The 17,441-nt window shown below is 39.5% G+C and overlaps 1 protein-coding gene across 1 annotated transcript in view; it reads right to left on the bottom strand.

Annotated features, from left to right (window-relative positions):
• Positions 1 to 288: 288 nt before the first annotated feature.
• The window catches only part of WDHD1 (WD repeat and HMG-box DNA binding protein 1), a 50,195-nt gene continuing 33,042 nt past the window's right edge, over positions 289 to 17,441 (bottom strand). Inside the window, exons 17-26 of the mRNA XM_074956482.1 lie at positions 15,151 to 15,265; positions 10,558 to 10,689; positions 9,491 to 9,705; positions 7,453 to 7,583; positions 5,969 to 6,025; positions 5,657 to 5,700; positions 5,359 to 5,517; positions 4,789 to 4,922; positions 3,113 to 3,248; positions 289 to 1,792 (exon numbers count right to left, since the gene is read on the bottom strand). Coding sequence (XP_074812583.1) covers positions 1,589 to 1,792; positions 3,113 to 3,248; positions 4,789 to 4,922; positions 5,359 to 5,517; positions 5,657 to 5,700; positions 5,969 to 6,025; positions 7,453 to 7,583; positions 9,491 to 9,705; positions 10,558 to 10,689; positions 15,151 to 15,265 — 1,327 coding nt within the window. The 3' untranslated portion in view covers positions 289 to 1,588. The remainder of the gene's footprint in view (positions 1,793 to 3,112; positions 3,249 to 4,788; positions 4,923 to 5,358; positions 5,518 to 5,656; positions 5,701 to 5,968; positions 6,026 to 7,452; positions 7,584 to 9,490; positions 9,706 to 10,557; positions 10,690 to 15,150; positions 15,266 to 17,441) is intronic.

Here is a 17,441-nt window from a genome sequence, read left to right as displayed (position 1 = left end):
TCACGTATGTCTACATGTGCTGCAACCGCACCCTGTGATTTCAAGATAGACAGACCCTGAAGACAGACCCTGAGGACAGACTATGGTTGGAGATGAGATGTGGAGTGAGGTCATTGAAGGCTCCAGCCTCCTGCACTTGTCATGCTGCCATGACCAGACATGTGAGATAGGTGTATGCCTCAGTGTTTTATAGTATATACACATATAAAATGTATTATGTAAATCTTAGGAATTCAGTCAGTATTTTCTAAAATAGCAGCATTTGCATAATGATCCCAGAATGGTTTAATCTGTTTTCTCTCTTTTTACTTACTGATGTGTACAGTGCCTTATATCATTTGTTTAAAAGCATGTAAGAGTAAAAACAGTATGCAAAAGTTTGTGTTTATCAAATACAGATAGATTATTTAAGCTTTATATTAACTGGGTTAATACATCTTCAGATTTTCTTCCATTTGCTTGCTCTTACACCAATAGCTGCCAAGATCACCTCCACTTTTCCACATATAATGAAAATTGCCATGATACACTGAAATCTCAAGGTCAAGCTTTTCAAAATGAAAAACGTTAAAACGTACAAAAATTCTCACTTTATCACTAACCTTTGAAATTTAAATTCTCTAGGATTTAAGAGGTTTTTGCTTAAAATCTGTTACTCCTAGATTTTAAAATGAAAATCAATGTGTGCTTGACTTCCAGTCATCAGACACTGTATTTTATCCATCTGCAAGAATGGTGTATATAACTGGCTTCTGACTATGAGGTGCAAGTCTACTTCCTAGTGCAACATGAAAAAATTGAAAAGGAGACTTCCACCAACCTAAACACAGAAATGTTCACATTTTATTTTAAACAAATATTACATACAAAACCCACAAATTCTAAAGTTAAGAGCGCTTTATGGACCAAATCCTGGGGTAGAGCTCTTCTGCAGAGTGTAGATCAGGGGAGGAGCATACGCATGTACACACAAGACGGCTTAAACCTCTCCTCTGTACACCCACTGTTTCCAGTACAGCTTCGGTACATGGCTGGACCCTCATTACTAAATTAGGCTGCTGGAGCTCAACGGCTGGAAATCACCACAAGGAGTTGAAACTGCAGCCAAAGATCAGTATGGTACAGGGGCATCTTTCTCTCCCCCCATAGCTTCTTGTCCTTTCTACATTGACAGGAGGAAGAGTAAGTGACATAAGAGCCCCTACTTTGGCTCGACAACACCATGAGATCATCCTTACACTTTGCTGATTCTCCATGGGCTAACTAGCTGGCTTTAGGATCAAATATCACAACCAGTACGGCACACAAAGGCAATGAGGCATCACAGAATCTGGCTCCATATCTAGAAAATAATCAGTGAATTATGACTATTTGTATTAACTATACACACTTTATATAAAAACTTATTTGCATCAAGGATCTCAGGGATGCTGCATCACTTCCATCATTCCACTTTGTAAAGGAATGTTTAGGACAAAACACTTACTCTTTTTTGCAAGTGCACTTAGAGTATGTTGGCAAAATTTCTCAATACTGGAGAATCTAATGTCTTGAGACAAGAAAACAGTGGAAAGGTACCAATTTTGATTTAGCTCTGCTTGAATGCAAAGGCTGACAATCTGACATTTGTAGATGGATCTAACGGCTTCCGCTTTTTGGGCAAACTGGAGTCCTCCTTTGATTCTTCTTCAAGTTTCTCTTTCTCCTCATTCTTTGCATCTGCTGGGCGCTTCCGCTTTTTTGCCTCAGCTGAATTACTAGCTGCTCCTCCTTTGGCTTTCTCTGTCCAGATCTTAAAAAAGCAGGTACGTTAAAAAACTAAAAACCAAGCATATTATCGTGAATTCTACTACCCTACCATATAATCACAGAAAGAAAACATCTGCAGAATAGTCAGCACTGGAATAGTGACTACACTGACCACCGCTAAAGTTTGAGACACATTGGTAAGGTTGAAAATTACTTCCCGAGTCCAGCTTGTGCTACTGTGGGACTCTTCTTCACATCAATATCTTAACTAGTCTAGTTGTGAACACTAATGGTAGTATTTTAATGATCATTCTTGACAAATTATTCAATGGTCCTTTGTTCTAAATGCACACACACACACACCATGTTAAGGTTGTGTTTAAGTAATTTTGACAACAAAAAGAAATATTAGTGATACAACAATATCGCTTAATATTGTTAATTCCATATTAAGATATGTACCTATACATGTCAAGACAATGTAATTGGATGTCTTAATGTGAATGACCCAAATATCAATAAATAAAAACCCCCTCACCCGCCAAAAAAATTTATTATGTTTCTCTCAATTTAGCATGATGGATATTTAATGCCCCAGGCTTTAGAGCACAGTTATAGTCCCTTTGTTGATTTCTCTAGCCTATACATTTTAAAAGCCAGGTTTTATTCAGGCCTTGGTACGTGTGTTTTTGCAGGTGAAATTTGGACATCTAATCACTAATATTTGCACCATGAGATCACTACAGGTCCAAAATAGCAAAGTTTTCTTGCCTTCCTTCACATGTCTTTTCTGTAACAAATAAGGAAGTGCTGCACACACTATTTCACGTAAAGATGGTCTAACCAAGGCATTGTGAAGAACTATTATCTCTTTACTCTTACATGCCACAGCTTATTTATACATACCATTATGGCATTTGCTATAACTTCAAACTGTAAGTGCTTGTCTAATTTGCTGCTCATGATCACATCTAGGTCTTCTCAATATTTCTCCTTTGTAACAAGTATTCTTCCATTTTGAACTTCCGTTTGGTGTTTTCACCTCTTTCTCTCACCTTACTAATTCTTGACCACTTCTCTGCTTCCTTTACTAGTCTCTGCATCCTTTCCAAATCTGATTTCATGTCTGCAATTTACTATTGCAAACATTACTACTTCCTCTAAATCATTATGAAAATAAACAATTTATAAAGATCTGGCTGATAATTAAAGCATGTATTTTGGGTTTTGGCCTGGTATAATATTTTGAGTCCAGATGGAGAGCAGCAGCATTTAAGGAAATTTCAAAACTGGAATTTCCACAGGATTCAGTGGTAAAAGAGAAACAATTCTTGAAAAATATAGCACAACACGGCTTTCTTACCATCCTTTCATCAGATGACAGCACTCTAAATTGACTCATGCCTTCTTTTATTATTTCTGCTTCCTCCAAATCAGGATTATCTGCCAAAATACTCTCTCTGTTTTCTTCTAGCCACATCTGGAATCCTGTCTTTGGTCTAAAATTGTCACAAAAAATAATTTCCAGTGTATAAGCCTATAGAACAACTTTACAAAAATAGCATTTGCAACAAGAACCGATTGGAGTGTTTTTTATTGCCACAGAGATCCTGTCTAGAAAAGCAAGTCAGCATATTCAGCAGTTTCTATTCTCTCTTCAGAACAGTTCACCAGTAGGCTGCAGCAACAGATCAAATCTGAGTGTTTTTAAAACAGAGTACTTGACTTTAAAACAGTGGTGGGCAACCTGCGGCCCATGGTCAATGTAAACAAATTGTCTCGCGGCCCACCAGCGGATTACCCTGATGGGCCACACGCAGCAGGTTGCCCACCACTGCTTTAAAATGTCTCCAAAGATCTCTGCTAAAAAGTTCTCTTTTCAAATTGGAGACTTTCATGCAAGTCCCTTATGAATCTGGAACCACTTGTGAAGCCTTTAGATTTAGATTTTAGATGTCAGGAAATGTTTCAAATTTAAATACTTCCAGTACTTCCATCTAGCATAGCAGCATGGCTTAACCTATTGTTCAACGATCAATATCAGATGCATAAATAATACCCAGGCAGAAATCATGGCTGAGGGCCTAAAACTTACATTACACGTCGTACATGACTATCAGTCACATACGAATGCACCTCTCTCAAAGTGACACAAAATCATCTGTGAATGGATTTTCTGTAACTATCGGGAGACATGCAACGTTCTATGCTTTCACTGTGTTTTCCTTACAATCGCACGATTTGTTTTATGCAGAGACAGGTTTGACAATACATATACTATAAATAGCAGCCAGCTAAGATCATAAAAGTGGCTTCACAACTGCGAAAACTTATTAATGAATGCTCTTATCATGGTTTTATACAGCTTTGTCTCATTCCAATGCCATCAGAAATCGTTCCCACAATCTTGGTGTGTAAGGACTACCTCTAGAGGCGAGGCAGCTAAGTCTTCATACTCAATTAGCTAGTGAGACTCAGAAGATGAATATAACAGAAGTGTTGATGCACCACTTTTATAGCTCATGTTCCAAAATGTTCAAACCAAACTTTAAAAAAAAAAAAATGTGACACTTCTAGGGTACATCAACATTGCAGCCTGGGGAGCGAATGGCAGCTCATGTAGATGTAATCTAGCTAGCTCGCGAAAAACAGAAGTGAGGATGCTACAGCACAGGCTTCAGTGCGGGCTGCACAAGTCCACCTGACCCTTCTGGGTATGTACTCACTTGTGCAGCAACTGCTGAAGCCCATGCGGCTGCATCCTCACTTCTATTTTTAGTAAACTAGCTAGAGCACAGCTAGCATGGGTACATCTCTGAGAGTTACCATTCACACCCCTGGTTGCAAAGCAGACATACCCTGAGACTAGCCAGATCTAAAGCATTGAAGAACATTAATGTACAGATGAGAAAAATGAAATAGCAACAATTAATGAGCCTTATATTAGAAATGCAGACATTTCTGAAATTGTGTCAAGTGTATACATCAAAATTAAAATTAAGTGTTATGTGAGAAACAAAATCCCTTGTATTCACTCACTTTTTGTTTTCAGTGTTTTCAGTGGCAGCATCTTGGATTTCAGGCAATATATTTTCAGCTTTTTCTTCTCTTTCTTCTACTGTTTTGTCACCAGCATGGGGTGTACGGGGCTGGAAAAAAGTGGCTGCTAAAGCCTATAAAAATTTATAGAGATTTAGAAAAATCCACTGGTGATATTTACACATTGTGAATACGTCTACATCTGACAATACAAACCACATCATCCCAAGGAAAAGCGATTTGACTGAGGGTTTCTGTTGTTAAACTGATGGTTTAAAACCTTAAGATGGTACATATTTATTATTAATACGCTATTATTAAAAAAGAATAACTACTGAAGTCACTGCAAGGACATGCTTTCTACAGCTTGACAAAAAAAATCTCATATTGCTTTTTAGTCTGCACATGGTGTAGTTCTACACATTTCTGTACTCTGCTTGGACAGAGTTTACCATCTGGGTTGTTTCATTCAATCAACAGTGTTTCCTATATGCAATAAGAGCAGGGAAAATTCAATTTTACTCACTAACTTTTTGCTCACTGAACTAGTGTAAAGACCGGAAATATTACCTGCTTGGACTTGGGCTTGGGGATCAGAGGCTTTATAACTGGAGACTTTTGTTTGTTTACAGCCCGGCTGTTAGGTGTTGGGGTATTCTTGCAGAACTTGCTCATATTATCTAGAATGTTAGCTGAGTGAGCTGTTGGGTCTTTTTGATTAGCCAATACCTAAAGTAACAAACAGTTGGGAGCATTTTATTTTCAGTGACAAAAGGGAGTCTTCTTTTCCAAAGAATTTCTTTTATATGAAAATCTTAACTTTTAAAAAAAAAAAAAATCACTATCAGATGAACTGCAAAATTCTTACCTTGAAGGGATTGACTCGTCCTTGGCTGCTTGATGTAATTACAGCTTTTGTTACAGAAAAGGGAAAAAAACAACACATGAAAATCTGAGAAGTATTGTGCGTGTTCCATAAGATTAAATGGAACATTTTTCATTTTATTTCCTTAATTAGACAAATAAAAGTATTCCAGCCTTGTTAAATCAAAACTGAAAGTTCTGCACTTTTACTAGGATGTTAGGAAACAGGAGGCGAGGCAGGTGGGTAGATACTGACAACAAAATGATAGACCTGACAACAACATTTTCTTATTGGAATAAAATGAGATTTACTCACCAGATTTAGGAGTAGACATTTCTGGCAATCCTACAGTTTTGCAGAATGGATTCTGTCCTTCAGAATAAAAAGATGCATTTTAAACTCATAACAATATGCAAATATTAAAACAGCACAACTCATTTTAAAAAACTCCTAGTGAACTCATATGTAACTTTCATCATTACTTTACATTTTAGTATTTGTATAAGTGCTTTAACAGACACATTTAAATCATTATATCCCTATTTGGGCTCACCTTTTCTAAGAAGAAGGAAAGAGCTGAATATTTACTTTGCTAAGCTAAGCTTTACTTTGCCACTTTTATGGATAACCCCACTTAAACTTCCTCTTTTTGAGCAGTAGAAGCAACAGCATTTATTTAAAAGAATTTCTAGTACTTAAAGTGTTACCATAATACAGAAAAGAGCATGCTAAGAAAAAATGAACTTATAATTGCATGTCTTCAAAGCAAGTTTCAGTGTTCGCACTCTTCACTCCTTCAAACAATATGGTAAGCACGTGCTAGACTGTAGTTCAGTGATTATTTCCCCTCCAACCCCTCCATCTTAGAGTCCAAAGCATTCATATTACTATATATGTATTAACACACAGAAGGCGGGAAATGGAAAGCGCACAAGGAGATGCGTGCTAGAAAGTCTGTCTGGAGGTGATAGTGAAGATATAGCAGAGCATCACAAGCTCCCTATAACCCTTTTCCTTCAGGTGCCCCAGAAAATGGGCATTGGCAGCCAGGGAGAGGGCACAGCCAGGGTGTGCCTTCATTCTGTTAATTCAGCCCATGTAAGAGCTGAAATGAAACCAAGAAAACAGTTCCATCAGATAAGACAGAAGTCAGCAGGTGCTATTGTTAAAAATGAAACCACCAAAAAAAAAAAATGCAATGATAGTAACGTAGTTAAGTGGGATGTTCAAACCAGACAGAACATGTCTAATGGTTAGTGTCCTAACTGGAGTCAAGAATACTTATTTCTTTCCATTGACTTAAGTGGGCTTTGGATCAGGCCCTATGTGTAGAGCCCTACAAATCCACTGATATCTGCTTTGCATCCGCAGATATGGATATCCACGGACCATTTTTGCAGATTGAGGATGGATGCGGATCCAAATTTTATATCTAAAGCCTTGCAAATCTGCAGATATCAGCTTTATATCTGCGGATCATTTTTGTGTATCGCAGCTCAGATGCGGATACAAATTTTGTATCCGTGCAGGGCTCTACCTACGTGTCTGACCTGCTGTGTCACTTAACATCTGTGCCTCACTTTCCTTGTAAGATGGAGATGATACTTACCTACCTCACATTGGTGTCCTGAAAATTAATTCTTTAAAAACGTTAAACGCTATATAAATTGTTGTGTTATCATCCAATCCATTTTATAAAGTTATGAGGGGAATTTCCACAATGAAAAATTAATTCCTATTAAATCTGTAAAACAAAGGTCTGTGTAAACTTCCCAACCTGTCCCAAAAGTGTTTCTTACTAAATTTTTGCATTTCTGGCATTTTTTCCACTTCCTCAACTGCATCAGCTTCCTTGCTGTCTTCCATATCTTGTTCATGCAGAAGGTTTCTGACTCGAGGCTGGCTCCACTCTGTACCAGAGTTGCTATAACTAAGTGGAAATAATTAATTTTAATGAGGTTGTGCATGAAACTCCACCTCATCCAAAGGGAAAGAGGAACGCTCATTAACAGAAAGGAATAAAGTAAGACCAAGTTACATTTCTGTATTAATTTTATAAAATGAAAACAGTCTGGGCTTTTTTTTTTTTTGATTATGCTGTTGATTAATCTGTGGTAAGACAGTCAAAACAATTCAAGAGTTTAATAAATTAAATATCAATAACCACTTCAGTGCCACCACCACATAAAATACGTTCAGCACCACCACCACAGTACTCCTATGACACTAAGGGGGATCACAAGTGCCTGTGTTTTCTCTTAAAGTCCACAACACTGAATTAAAACAGCCTGCACTGACCTCCAATGTATTCAGAACTCAAAGGCTCAAAGACAGACCACACAATTTTACCTTACTCCCCAAGATGGGCAAGAGTAAGGTGGGCTCTGAATAAGAAGAACCTTGCAACCTTTCTGGAGGAAGAGTTAAGGAGAAAGGTGCTAACTATTGAGGAAAGGGATAAAACATCCGAGATCTCCTGCTATATAGTGTTGACAATTTGCAAAAATATAAATTGGCCAAGTTTTCAAGACTAATAATTTAATTATGCACACATGCCAATTACATACACAAACTACTCATTTAAATACAAAGCCAAATAACTGGATGCATATATTTTCAAACTGCAATTTAGGCAGAAAATGTTGAAAATATGATTTTGTATTTTACTGAAATCCCATTAAATAACCAAGTACATTTTCTATATTTATCTCTCAATCTTTGCTGATTACTAAGATGTGCGTATATGTAAACAGAAGCTCTCATTTTCCAACAAGACTCTTACAGCAATGACTGAATCTGGCAATAAGAACAATCTAGTTTTCGTGATATAATCCAACCCTAGAAGAGACTGAAATCACCAACATTAGACTGTGGCTTCCATTCATGAACCAGGAAATTGGAGCAGACTACTTGGAAGGGAGTTATCAACCTGTTTGCAGCCACATATTCCAAAGGAAACCTGCAGACATTTTTACGTATGGGCCTTGCACTTGTTGCAAAATTAAACTTCTTTCTATCAAAATAAGCTCCCTAACTTTATGCACTGTACTGTGATGCCATTATCTCAGTGCTGGTGAAAGGCTGTGAAAGCTTTTCTATCACTGGATTAGTGATACTGTTTAATACCAGCTCTAATCCTCTGTCTGTTCCTAGGGGGGACAGGTGCTGTGAGGAACATCCACTTTGGCTGTAAATCGCAACTAAGGGCTGTTCTACCACATTCTTGCACTGAAATAACTAAATTGGTTTTAAGTCACAATTTTTGTTATTTTGGTGCAAGTCTGCGTGTGGACACTAATAACAAAAGGTGTGCATTAAAACTGATCTAGTTATTTCAGGATCAGTTTGTGTGTAGACCAGCCTTAAGTCCCTGCACTGCCAACTCAGCCTAGAATCTCGAGAAATCAATCTGAGTTCCTTCAGCCTCATGCATCACTAACAGTAGTTTGCAATCAGAAATTAGTTCTATTCTATATAGGTTCATATGCCACCCTCATTACCGTGGTATTTGAGTGACTTAGATAAAAATTCTTCCAACACCACATAAGCAGGAAATGAACCAACCCACTCTCTCTAGCTTTGCTGGCTCTTCAGAGCTAATTTATTAAAATGAATCCCCAGGAGTAGAGCTATTGAACAACACAGCTCTACTTTTATATAGACCATTGTTAGAGTAGAATCACACTAGGATTAGAGCCAATTGTCACACACTAATGAATATATTGCATGTTTATAGCATCGGACAATAAAACTGTATTGACTGCACCATAATTTTGAATATATCCGTATTAACAAAAAAATCTGCAGGTTTCTTTATCATGTTGAAATTATTTTTACCCAGCATTCAGATGGTTTCGGAAATCCTCCTCCTCCTCATTTTCTTCAGGTGCTGCCATCTCTGTCGCTTTCTCTACAGCCATCTCACTAAGCCGCTGGGCTAGTATTAGTTTTCTAGAGCGAGATGCATACTTGATAGCTAAATTGACAGCATTTTGGGTCATGAAGTCAGCAAGCTCCACACAACGAAATTCACGTTCCAGTTTACAAGAAAGCTAAGAAAGAAAAACAATCCTTTAGTTACACACTCCACAAGCATGCTTCCTAGAATAACCGAAAGAGAATAATTAATCATAGTAATGGCACTAAGCACCACCAACTTAATTTCTCATAAGGGGTATAGGTTAGCCAGACACCTGTATATACACCTTATAGCGCCCTTATTTTGTAAGGACAGTAACTTTTCTTAGGCAACACAGACCTATTGGCCAATTATGTGTGTGTATATATATATATACACACACATACACATACACACACACATAAAAGCCTGGAAATTCAAAATAGTTTTTTAATAGGAGCATGCATGGGTATGCAAGCCCATCAATTAAGGCTTTCGTTTATTAAAAAAATGCTGGAAATTTAGTAATCATGACAGTGAAAATTTAACAACACACCCTTGAACAACGAACGATAGACCTAATCCTGCTCTCCTGGCTCTCTTGATTAGTGTTACTGATTTCAGTGTGCCTACTTGCATAAGAGAATTTAACAGGATTTGCACAATGTGGGCAGGAACTACGCAAACATTTCACATAGCACTGCCAACACAATTCAATTCTGACCCTGCAATACCTATAGTATTCTGGTGCTAGACATATTAGGCAGAGAGTGCCAACAATACTTAATGGTATAGCAAAAAAAGTAGTTCTCTCTGTACAACTCCTTTTCCACGATTGAGAAGCAATACTGTGGCTAAAATCATACAGTGTGTTGGGTGGATAACTGTACACATGGAAGAAAATGACAAAGTAGCTATCCATAATTAAACTGCATCAAATACCATCTACTGAAAATTAATGCTCAACAATAAGCTTTAATTTCTTTTGCATTTAAATTTTACTTACAGCAAACAATTTCATTAAAAGCTCCTGCTGTTCTTTTGCTGCCTCATTTTTAGCATTTTCATCGTATTCATATCCATTTTTGGATAAATAATCCAAGTGATTGTGAAACACTACTGAACGCCAAAATTGTTCCTGAATAAGAGAGAGAGGGAAAAAAGCATACTGAAGGCCAGGAAAAAAAAAGTGCTTAGTACTTTCCACCAACTTGTATCAAATTATTCTCTAATGTTCCTTTTCACATCCTATTGGGGCAAGAGATAGATATTTGTCCTTAAGCCTTTATCTGCAAAAGAAAAACATATCACACTAAGAACTTGGACAAATTGGGGAGAGTCTAGAGAAGAGCAACAGAAATGATTAAAGGTCTAGAAAACATGACCTGTGTTGGAAGACTGAAAAAACTGGGTTTGTTTAGTCTGGAAAAGAGAAGACAGAGAGGACATGATAACAGTTTTCAAGTACATAAAAGGTTGTTACAAGGAGGAGGGAAAAAAATTGTTTTTCTTAACCTCTGAGGATAAGACAAGAAGGAATGGGCTTAAACTGCAGCAAGGGCGGTTTAGATTGGACATTAGGAAAAACTTCCTAACTGTCAGGGTGGTTAAGCACTGGAATAAATTGCCATGGGAGGTTGTGGAATCTCCATCATTGGAGATTTTTAAGAGCAGGTTAAACAAACACCTGTCAGGAATGGTCTAGATAATACTTAGTCCTGCCATGAGTGCAGGGGACTGGACTAGATGACCTCTCAAAGTCCCTTGCAGTCCTATGATTCGAACTTTATGGCATGCTTGTAAACCACATCATATCCACACACAAAAGTGCTCCAAATAGTGTTGTCAATGTTGGTTGTATGTATTTCTGGAGGTTTCATCACATGACATAAAGATTAATCTTTAATTAAAGATTAATTCCTGGAGACTCCAGGACAATCCTGGAGGGTTGGCAACCCTAGCTCCAAACAGCTTACATGCACAACAAATGCCATTTATATTATACTTGTTCACAGCTGGATTGAATCTGGTCTAATCGGAACTATCTGAGCCTTCATCAGTTTAGTGCTAGAGTGGACAATGCTAAACCATTCAGACAAAACAGTTCAAACAGTCCTACTACTACTGTTCTACAGTGCATTGGCAGCCTTTCAAAATCCCCAGAATCCACTGCTTCTGGGAGCTGTAACAGAAACTGTAGGATAGAATACCAGAAGGCATTTTAAGCGAAACAGTATAAAACAGCACTAGCATGGACACTGGCCAAAACTGCAGTGGTCTGCAACACAAACAAACAGGGCTAACGTGCACAGTCAGAACCATTTGTGTTTAAGCTAGTCCATGCTCATTGGATCAATTGGGAACCGTTCAGTCCTGTAGTGTGTAGACCAGTGATTCTCAAACTTTTGTACTGGTAACCCCTTTCACACAGCAAGCCTCTGACTGCGACCCCCCTTATAAATTAAAAACACTTTTTTATATATTTAACACCATTATAAATGCTGGAGGCAAAGTGGGGTTTGGGGTGGAGGCTGACAGCTCGTGACCCCGCATGTAATAACCTTGGGACCCCCTGAGAGGTCCCGACCCCCAGTTTGAAAACCCCTGTAGACACTACCTAAAATACAAGCTCCCTCCAGCCAAATTAACACTTCAGGAAGTCCTTTTTCCACTGCTTGGCAAGGACAATGAGACACACATTCAGTCAGTACTGTTGAAAAATGGAGAAAAACCATTGAACACTTCACAAAAGAATACAGTATTTTTTACTGAAGCTTCTTCTGTATACATCAGGGGTCTCAAACACGGCGCTATTTCCTGCGGCCCGCCATAGGTGCCGACTCCACCGGCAGCCAAGCTCCCCTTCCCCCCGCCAGCCCCTCCTCCTCCGAGTGCGCCACATCCCCGCTTCTCCACCTATCTCCCAGCGCTTCCTGCCGCCAAACAGCTGTTTGGCGGCATTTAGGACTTTCCAGGAGGGAGGGGGGAGGAGCGGGGATGCGGTGCACTGGGGGGGGCAGAGTGGAGGCGGGGACTTTGGGGAAGGGGTTGGAATGGGGGCGGGGAAGGGATGGGAAGAGGCGGGGCAGGAAGAAGCAGGGCAGGGGCGGGGCGGAGCCTCATGGACTAGACGAGCAGTCTGAGGTATGACATTCATCATGGATGATTCTTTGCTGTGAGTAGCTGGGAAGAATGTTTGTTAAAAGTGGCAACGTATTTTGTATGAATAGTTACTTTAAAAAGTTCCTGCCATTACAGCTATGTTGATAGACTGTTAGTATAGATCATCATCAGTGTTACTGACCACATAAGGAATAGTTACAGGTATTTATATTTTATTAAAACCCCTCTTCGCATTACAGTTTTAAAAAAGTTAATACATTGACTTTTAATAGCATACTATATTACTCCTCATTTTTTTCATTTTTGACTCTACTTTTGTATCATTATATGAAAAGGTTTCAGTGATGTGGCCCTCGGGCCAATGTACTAGTCCTCATGTAGGCCTCATGGTGATTTGAGTTTGAGATCCCTGGTATACATAGATCAGTGAGCACAGATTTCAAAACATATGAACAGGTTTCAGAGTAACAGCCGTGTTAAAATAACAGAACGCCACTAGCCGTCACCTTCAGCTCCCTACTAAAACCTCTCCAATGCATTATCAAGGATCTACAACCTATCCTGAAGGATGACCCAACACTCTCACAAGTCTTGGGAGACAGGCCAGTCCTTGCCTACAGACAGCCCCCCAACCTGAAGCGAATACTCACCAGCAACCACATACCACACAACAGAACCACTAACCCAGGAACCTATCCTTGCAACAAAGCCTGTTGCCAACTGTGCCCACATATCTATTCAGGGGACACCATCACAGGGCCTAATCACATCAGCCACACTATCAGAGGCTCGTTCACTTGCACATCCACCAATGTGATATATGCCATCATGTGCCAGCAATGCCCCTCTGCCATGTACATTGGTCAAACTGGACAGTCTCTACGTAAAAGAGTAAATGGACACAAATCAGATGTCAAGAATTATAACATTCATAAACCAGTCGGAGAACACTTCAATCTCTCTGGTCACGCGATTACAGACATGAAAGTTGCAATATTACAACAGAAAAACTTCAAATCCAGACTCCAGCGAGAGACTGCTGAATTGGAATTCATTTGCAAATTGGATACAATTAACTTAGGCTTGAATAGAGACTGGGAGTGGCTAAGTCATCATGCAAGGTAACCTATTTCCCCTTGTTTTCCTAATCCCCCCCCCCCCCCCCAGACATTCTTGTTAAACCCTGGATTTGTGCTGGAAATGGCCCACCTTGATTATCATACACATTGTAAGGAGACTCATCACTTTAGATAAGCTATTATCAACAGGAGAGTGGGTTTGTTTGGGGGGAGGGGTGTGTGGGGGGGAGAAAACCTGGATTTGTGCTGGAAATGGCCCACCTTGATCATCATACACATTGTAAGGAGAGTGATCACTTTACATAAGCTATTACCAGCAGGAGAGTGGGGTGGGGGGAGAGAAAACCTTTTGTAGTGATAAACACCCATTTTTTCATAATTTGTGTGTATAAAAACAAACATCTTCTGTATTTTCCACAGTATGCATCCGATGAAGTGAGCTGTAGCTCACGAAAGCCTATGCTCAAATAAATTGGTTAGTTTCTAAGGTGCCACAAGTACTCCTTTTCTTTTTGCGAAAACATATGAAATTGCCCCTGAGATGGAGATTAAAACTCAGTGCCAATTTACACCATGTGCACCCCAACTGAAATGAGGTTTAAATCAAATCAGAATTTGGAGCAAAGTACAGATCTTTTGCAGAGATACCAAAGAATATTCTACATTTGCATCTTTTTTCAACTAGTCTCTACTTTAAGAGACAAATTAAACCTGAAGACCAAAACTTTCAGAACGACTAATAATTTTGCGTGCTTAATTAAATACTTTAAAAGAGCCTGATTTTTAAAAGTTGGGTGCTCAGCAGTGCCTGAAACTCAGACACCTATAATGGGTTTCAAGTTGGGCCCCAAACACTAAGGCAGCCAAAAAATGTTAATCACTTTTGAAAAGCAGACAGATTAGATTTTGATGATCAAAGGGAGATAGCATTTCTTAATGTGTAATCTTACATTGATTCTATCAACTTTGTTCTATATTTATTCTCCTTGGTACATACAATTATTTTAACAATAAAAAACTTGCATGAACTACCAAACCTGAACAAACTCCACACCTAGATCTCTTCTGCAGACTCTATGCTGCCTCTTTGTAGTACAGTTCCCAAATTGTTTATTGGGGTTAGATATTTTGCAATAAATTTAGTGAAAGATGCCAGACTGACAGCTCTGGAGACTGAAGACCCCTATTTATGTACAGATGGACTTCAGAAGTGGAAGCTTCCCTATACTATCCTACCAATGTGCCTCAACCTTGACCTAGGAGCAGAACACTAATTCAGTGCTGTCATGTATTCAATAGTTTGCCTCTTTGCAGTGGGGGTTTTAATAATGTGGACCCCTGTTCACTAGGAACACTTAAGATAATCTCATCCCAATTTGTTGGTAAAGTCTACATACCTCCATCTGTCCTTTTTCTGTTGTAATTTGACAGTAAGGAAGTTTAAAGGATAAAATTGCTACAGCAGGACGTGGAAGTGTAGGAGGGAACCGAGCTCCTTTACAAGGAATGCACCTGTCCAAGGAAAACAAAACACATACAAACCACTCAAAATCTACAGAAAAGCCAAACTGCAAGTCAGGTCTCCCAAGAATATAGAAGGAACGAGGTATTTTAACAGGGTTTGTCATTTACAAAAACTGTATTTTTACATCTGTACAACTGGTGAGACAAATAAAAGCTCATGGAAAGACCAGAACATATGCTCCACAATGTCAGCTACACCAGAGTTGTCTATTCCATTCTCTTGTTCACTTTAGATACTTTAAATACGGCAAACAATAAAAACATTATAGCAAATTTCTAACACACGATTTAGTATATTCTAGAAACTGTAAATTCCAATTTATCCAAATCACGGTCCACAGAAAAACAGAAGATAACTGCAAAATTTAAGCTGGCTTTCTTATTGTTTGTTTTATTTTTGGCTGAGGAGTGGCGTGTGTGATGAAAAGGGACGGGGACACACACACACTCTCTCTCTCTCTCTCTCTCGAAAGACAGTCTTGTAGCACGTTCTGCTTTTTGGCATACTGGATTACACATACAGTCCTGAATAAAGTGACTCTAGTGTTATTGTAGCACTATAATGGCATTTAAGTTGGTACTCTCTAGCAGGGTTCAGCTAAGTAAAATGTCAGTTTGGGAAAGGTGATCTATAGAGCTGCATCACTGCAGCATTAACAAAATTTCTCCTTAACACTGCATAAAAAAAAGAGGAAGCATTACTGGTCTGGTTAGGTGTGTCAGTTATTGCATAAGGTTTGATAAATGAAACACCAAACAATGAGCCTCCCCTGCTTTCTTATCTTTAGCAGTTGTAGTGGCTTTGAATAAAACGTTCTTTGCAATTCATAGAGGAGCACCCTTTTTCTTAGAGGAGCAGGAGGAAAAAACTCATGATGACTCTGACTCAGTCATCCCACCAGTTTGATACACATTTTAATGAGTTTCCTGGAGACCAGGGTTATTTAAAGATCTGGAAGAGGAAGTGGACAGCGAATTGAAGTCTGCCAGTGACACAAAATACTTTCACTTAATAAAAAACTACAGAGGAGTGTAAAAAGCTCAATTTTGAATTACAGGAGAACCTCAGAGTTACAGATACCTTGGGAATGGAGGTTGTTTGCAATTCTGAAATGTTCTGTAACTCCGAACAAGATGTTACGGACTTCAACTATGGGGGCGTTGGCGCTGCAGCCATGGGGTGGGGGTGGTGTCAAGGCTCCAGGTGTGTGTGGGGGCCCCCCCCTCAGGTCCCAGGGCTTTAAACCTGGAGGGAGTGCTGGGACTCAGGGCTTCAGCCCCATGGCTCTGCTCCCTGTTTCAGCCTCACAGGGGGAACTGGGGCTCAGAGCTCTCCACGGCTTCATTCCCGGTTTCAGCCGGGGGGGTGGGGGGGAACATGCCAGGGCTTGGGGCTTTAGCTACGGGGGAGCACTGAAGCTGAAACCTGAGGGTCAGAAGCCTCGAGCCCCCTTCCCGGAGGCCTGACCCTCCCCCACCCTGCGGCTGCAGCCCCAACCCGTTGTGGCTGAAGCCCTGAGCTGGTTGTTTTTTGGTTCTTTTTTTTGTCTCCGCTGCTGCCTGATTGATTACTTCCAGTTCCACATGGTGTATGGTTGACCAGTAAGTCCGTAACTCTGGTGTTCGTACCTTTGAGGTTCTACTGTACATTTTTTCTAAATTTATCTGCCAGCAGTCTGTAGGGTAGTGCACCACTGAAAAAACAAGCTGACGGGTTCTGAACTGGCAGGAACCTTTCTGGAAAAGGATGTAGGAGAAGTCATAGATAGCTGAACAAAGAGGCCAACCTAGTGTGGATCAGCAATTAAACAGATAGGATGCTTGGATACATTAAAAAAAGGGATAGAAAACTATCAATCCCTTAAAACAATGTTATTGTCATATATTGCTCTACAAAATGACAGTTCGCTCACAGCTCCTCACAGTCATAGGCTAAGTATTATCACACAAATAACCAGCTACGACTGGATCTGCACAGGGGTCAACCCATGTGGATGCCACTGCAGGATCTGGCAATTATTGAGGGGATATGAGGAGGAAAAGTATACAAAGCGATCAAGGTATTAAAAAAGCAATGTAGGACTGGACCAAATGGAATTGGGAGCTTATGATGCTGTTTTAGGAACCCCATAGAAGAAAGATTACAAACTTATTTGCTTTAGAA

This window comes from Natator depressus, chromosome 6, assembly GCF_965152275.1.
Source record: "Natator depressus isolate rNatDep1 chromosome 6, rNatDep2.hap1, whole genome shotgun sequence".
In the NCBI taxonomy this organism is placed as follows: domain Eukaryota; kingdom Metazoa; phylum Chordata; order Testudines; family Cheloniidae; genus Natator; species Natator depressus.
This window is presented reverse-complemented; position numbering and strand designations above follow the sequence as displayed.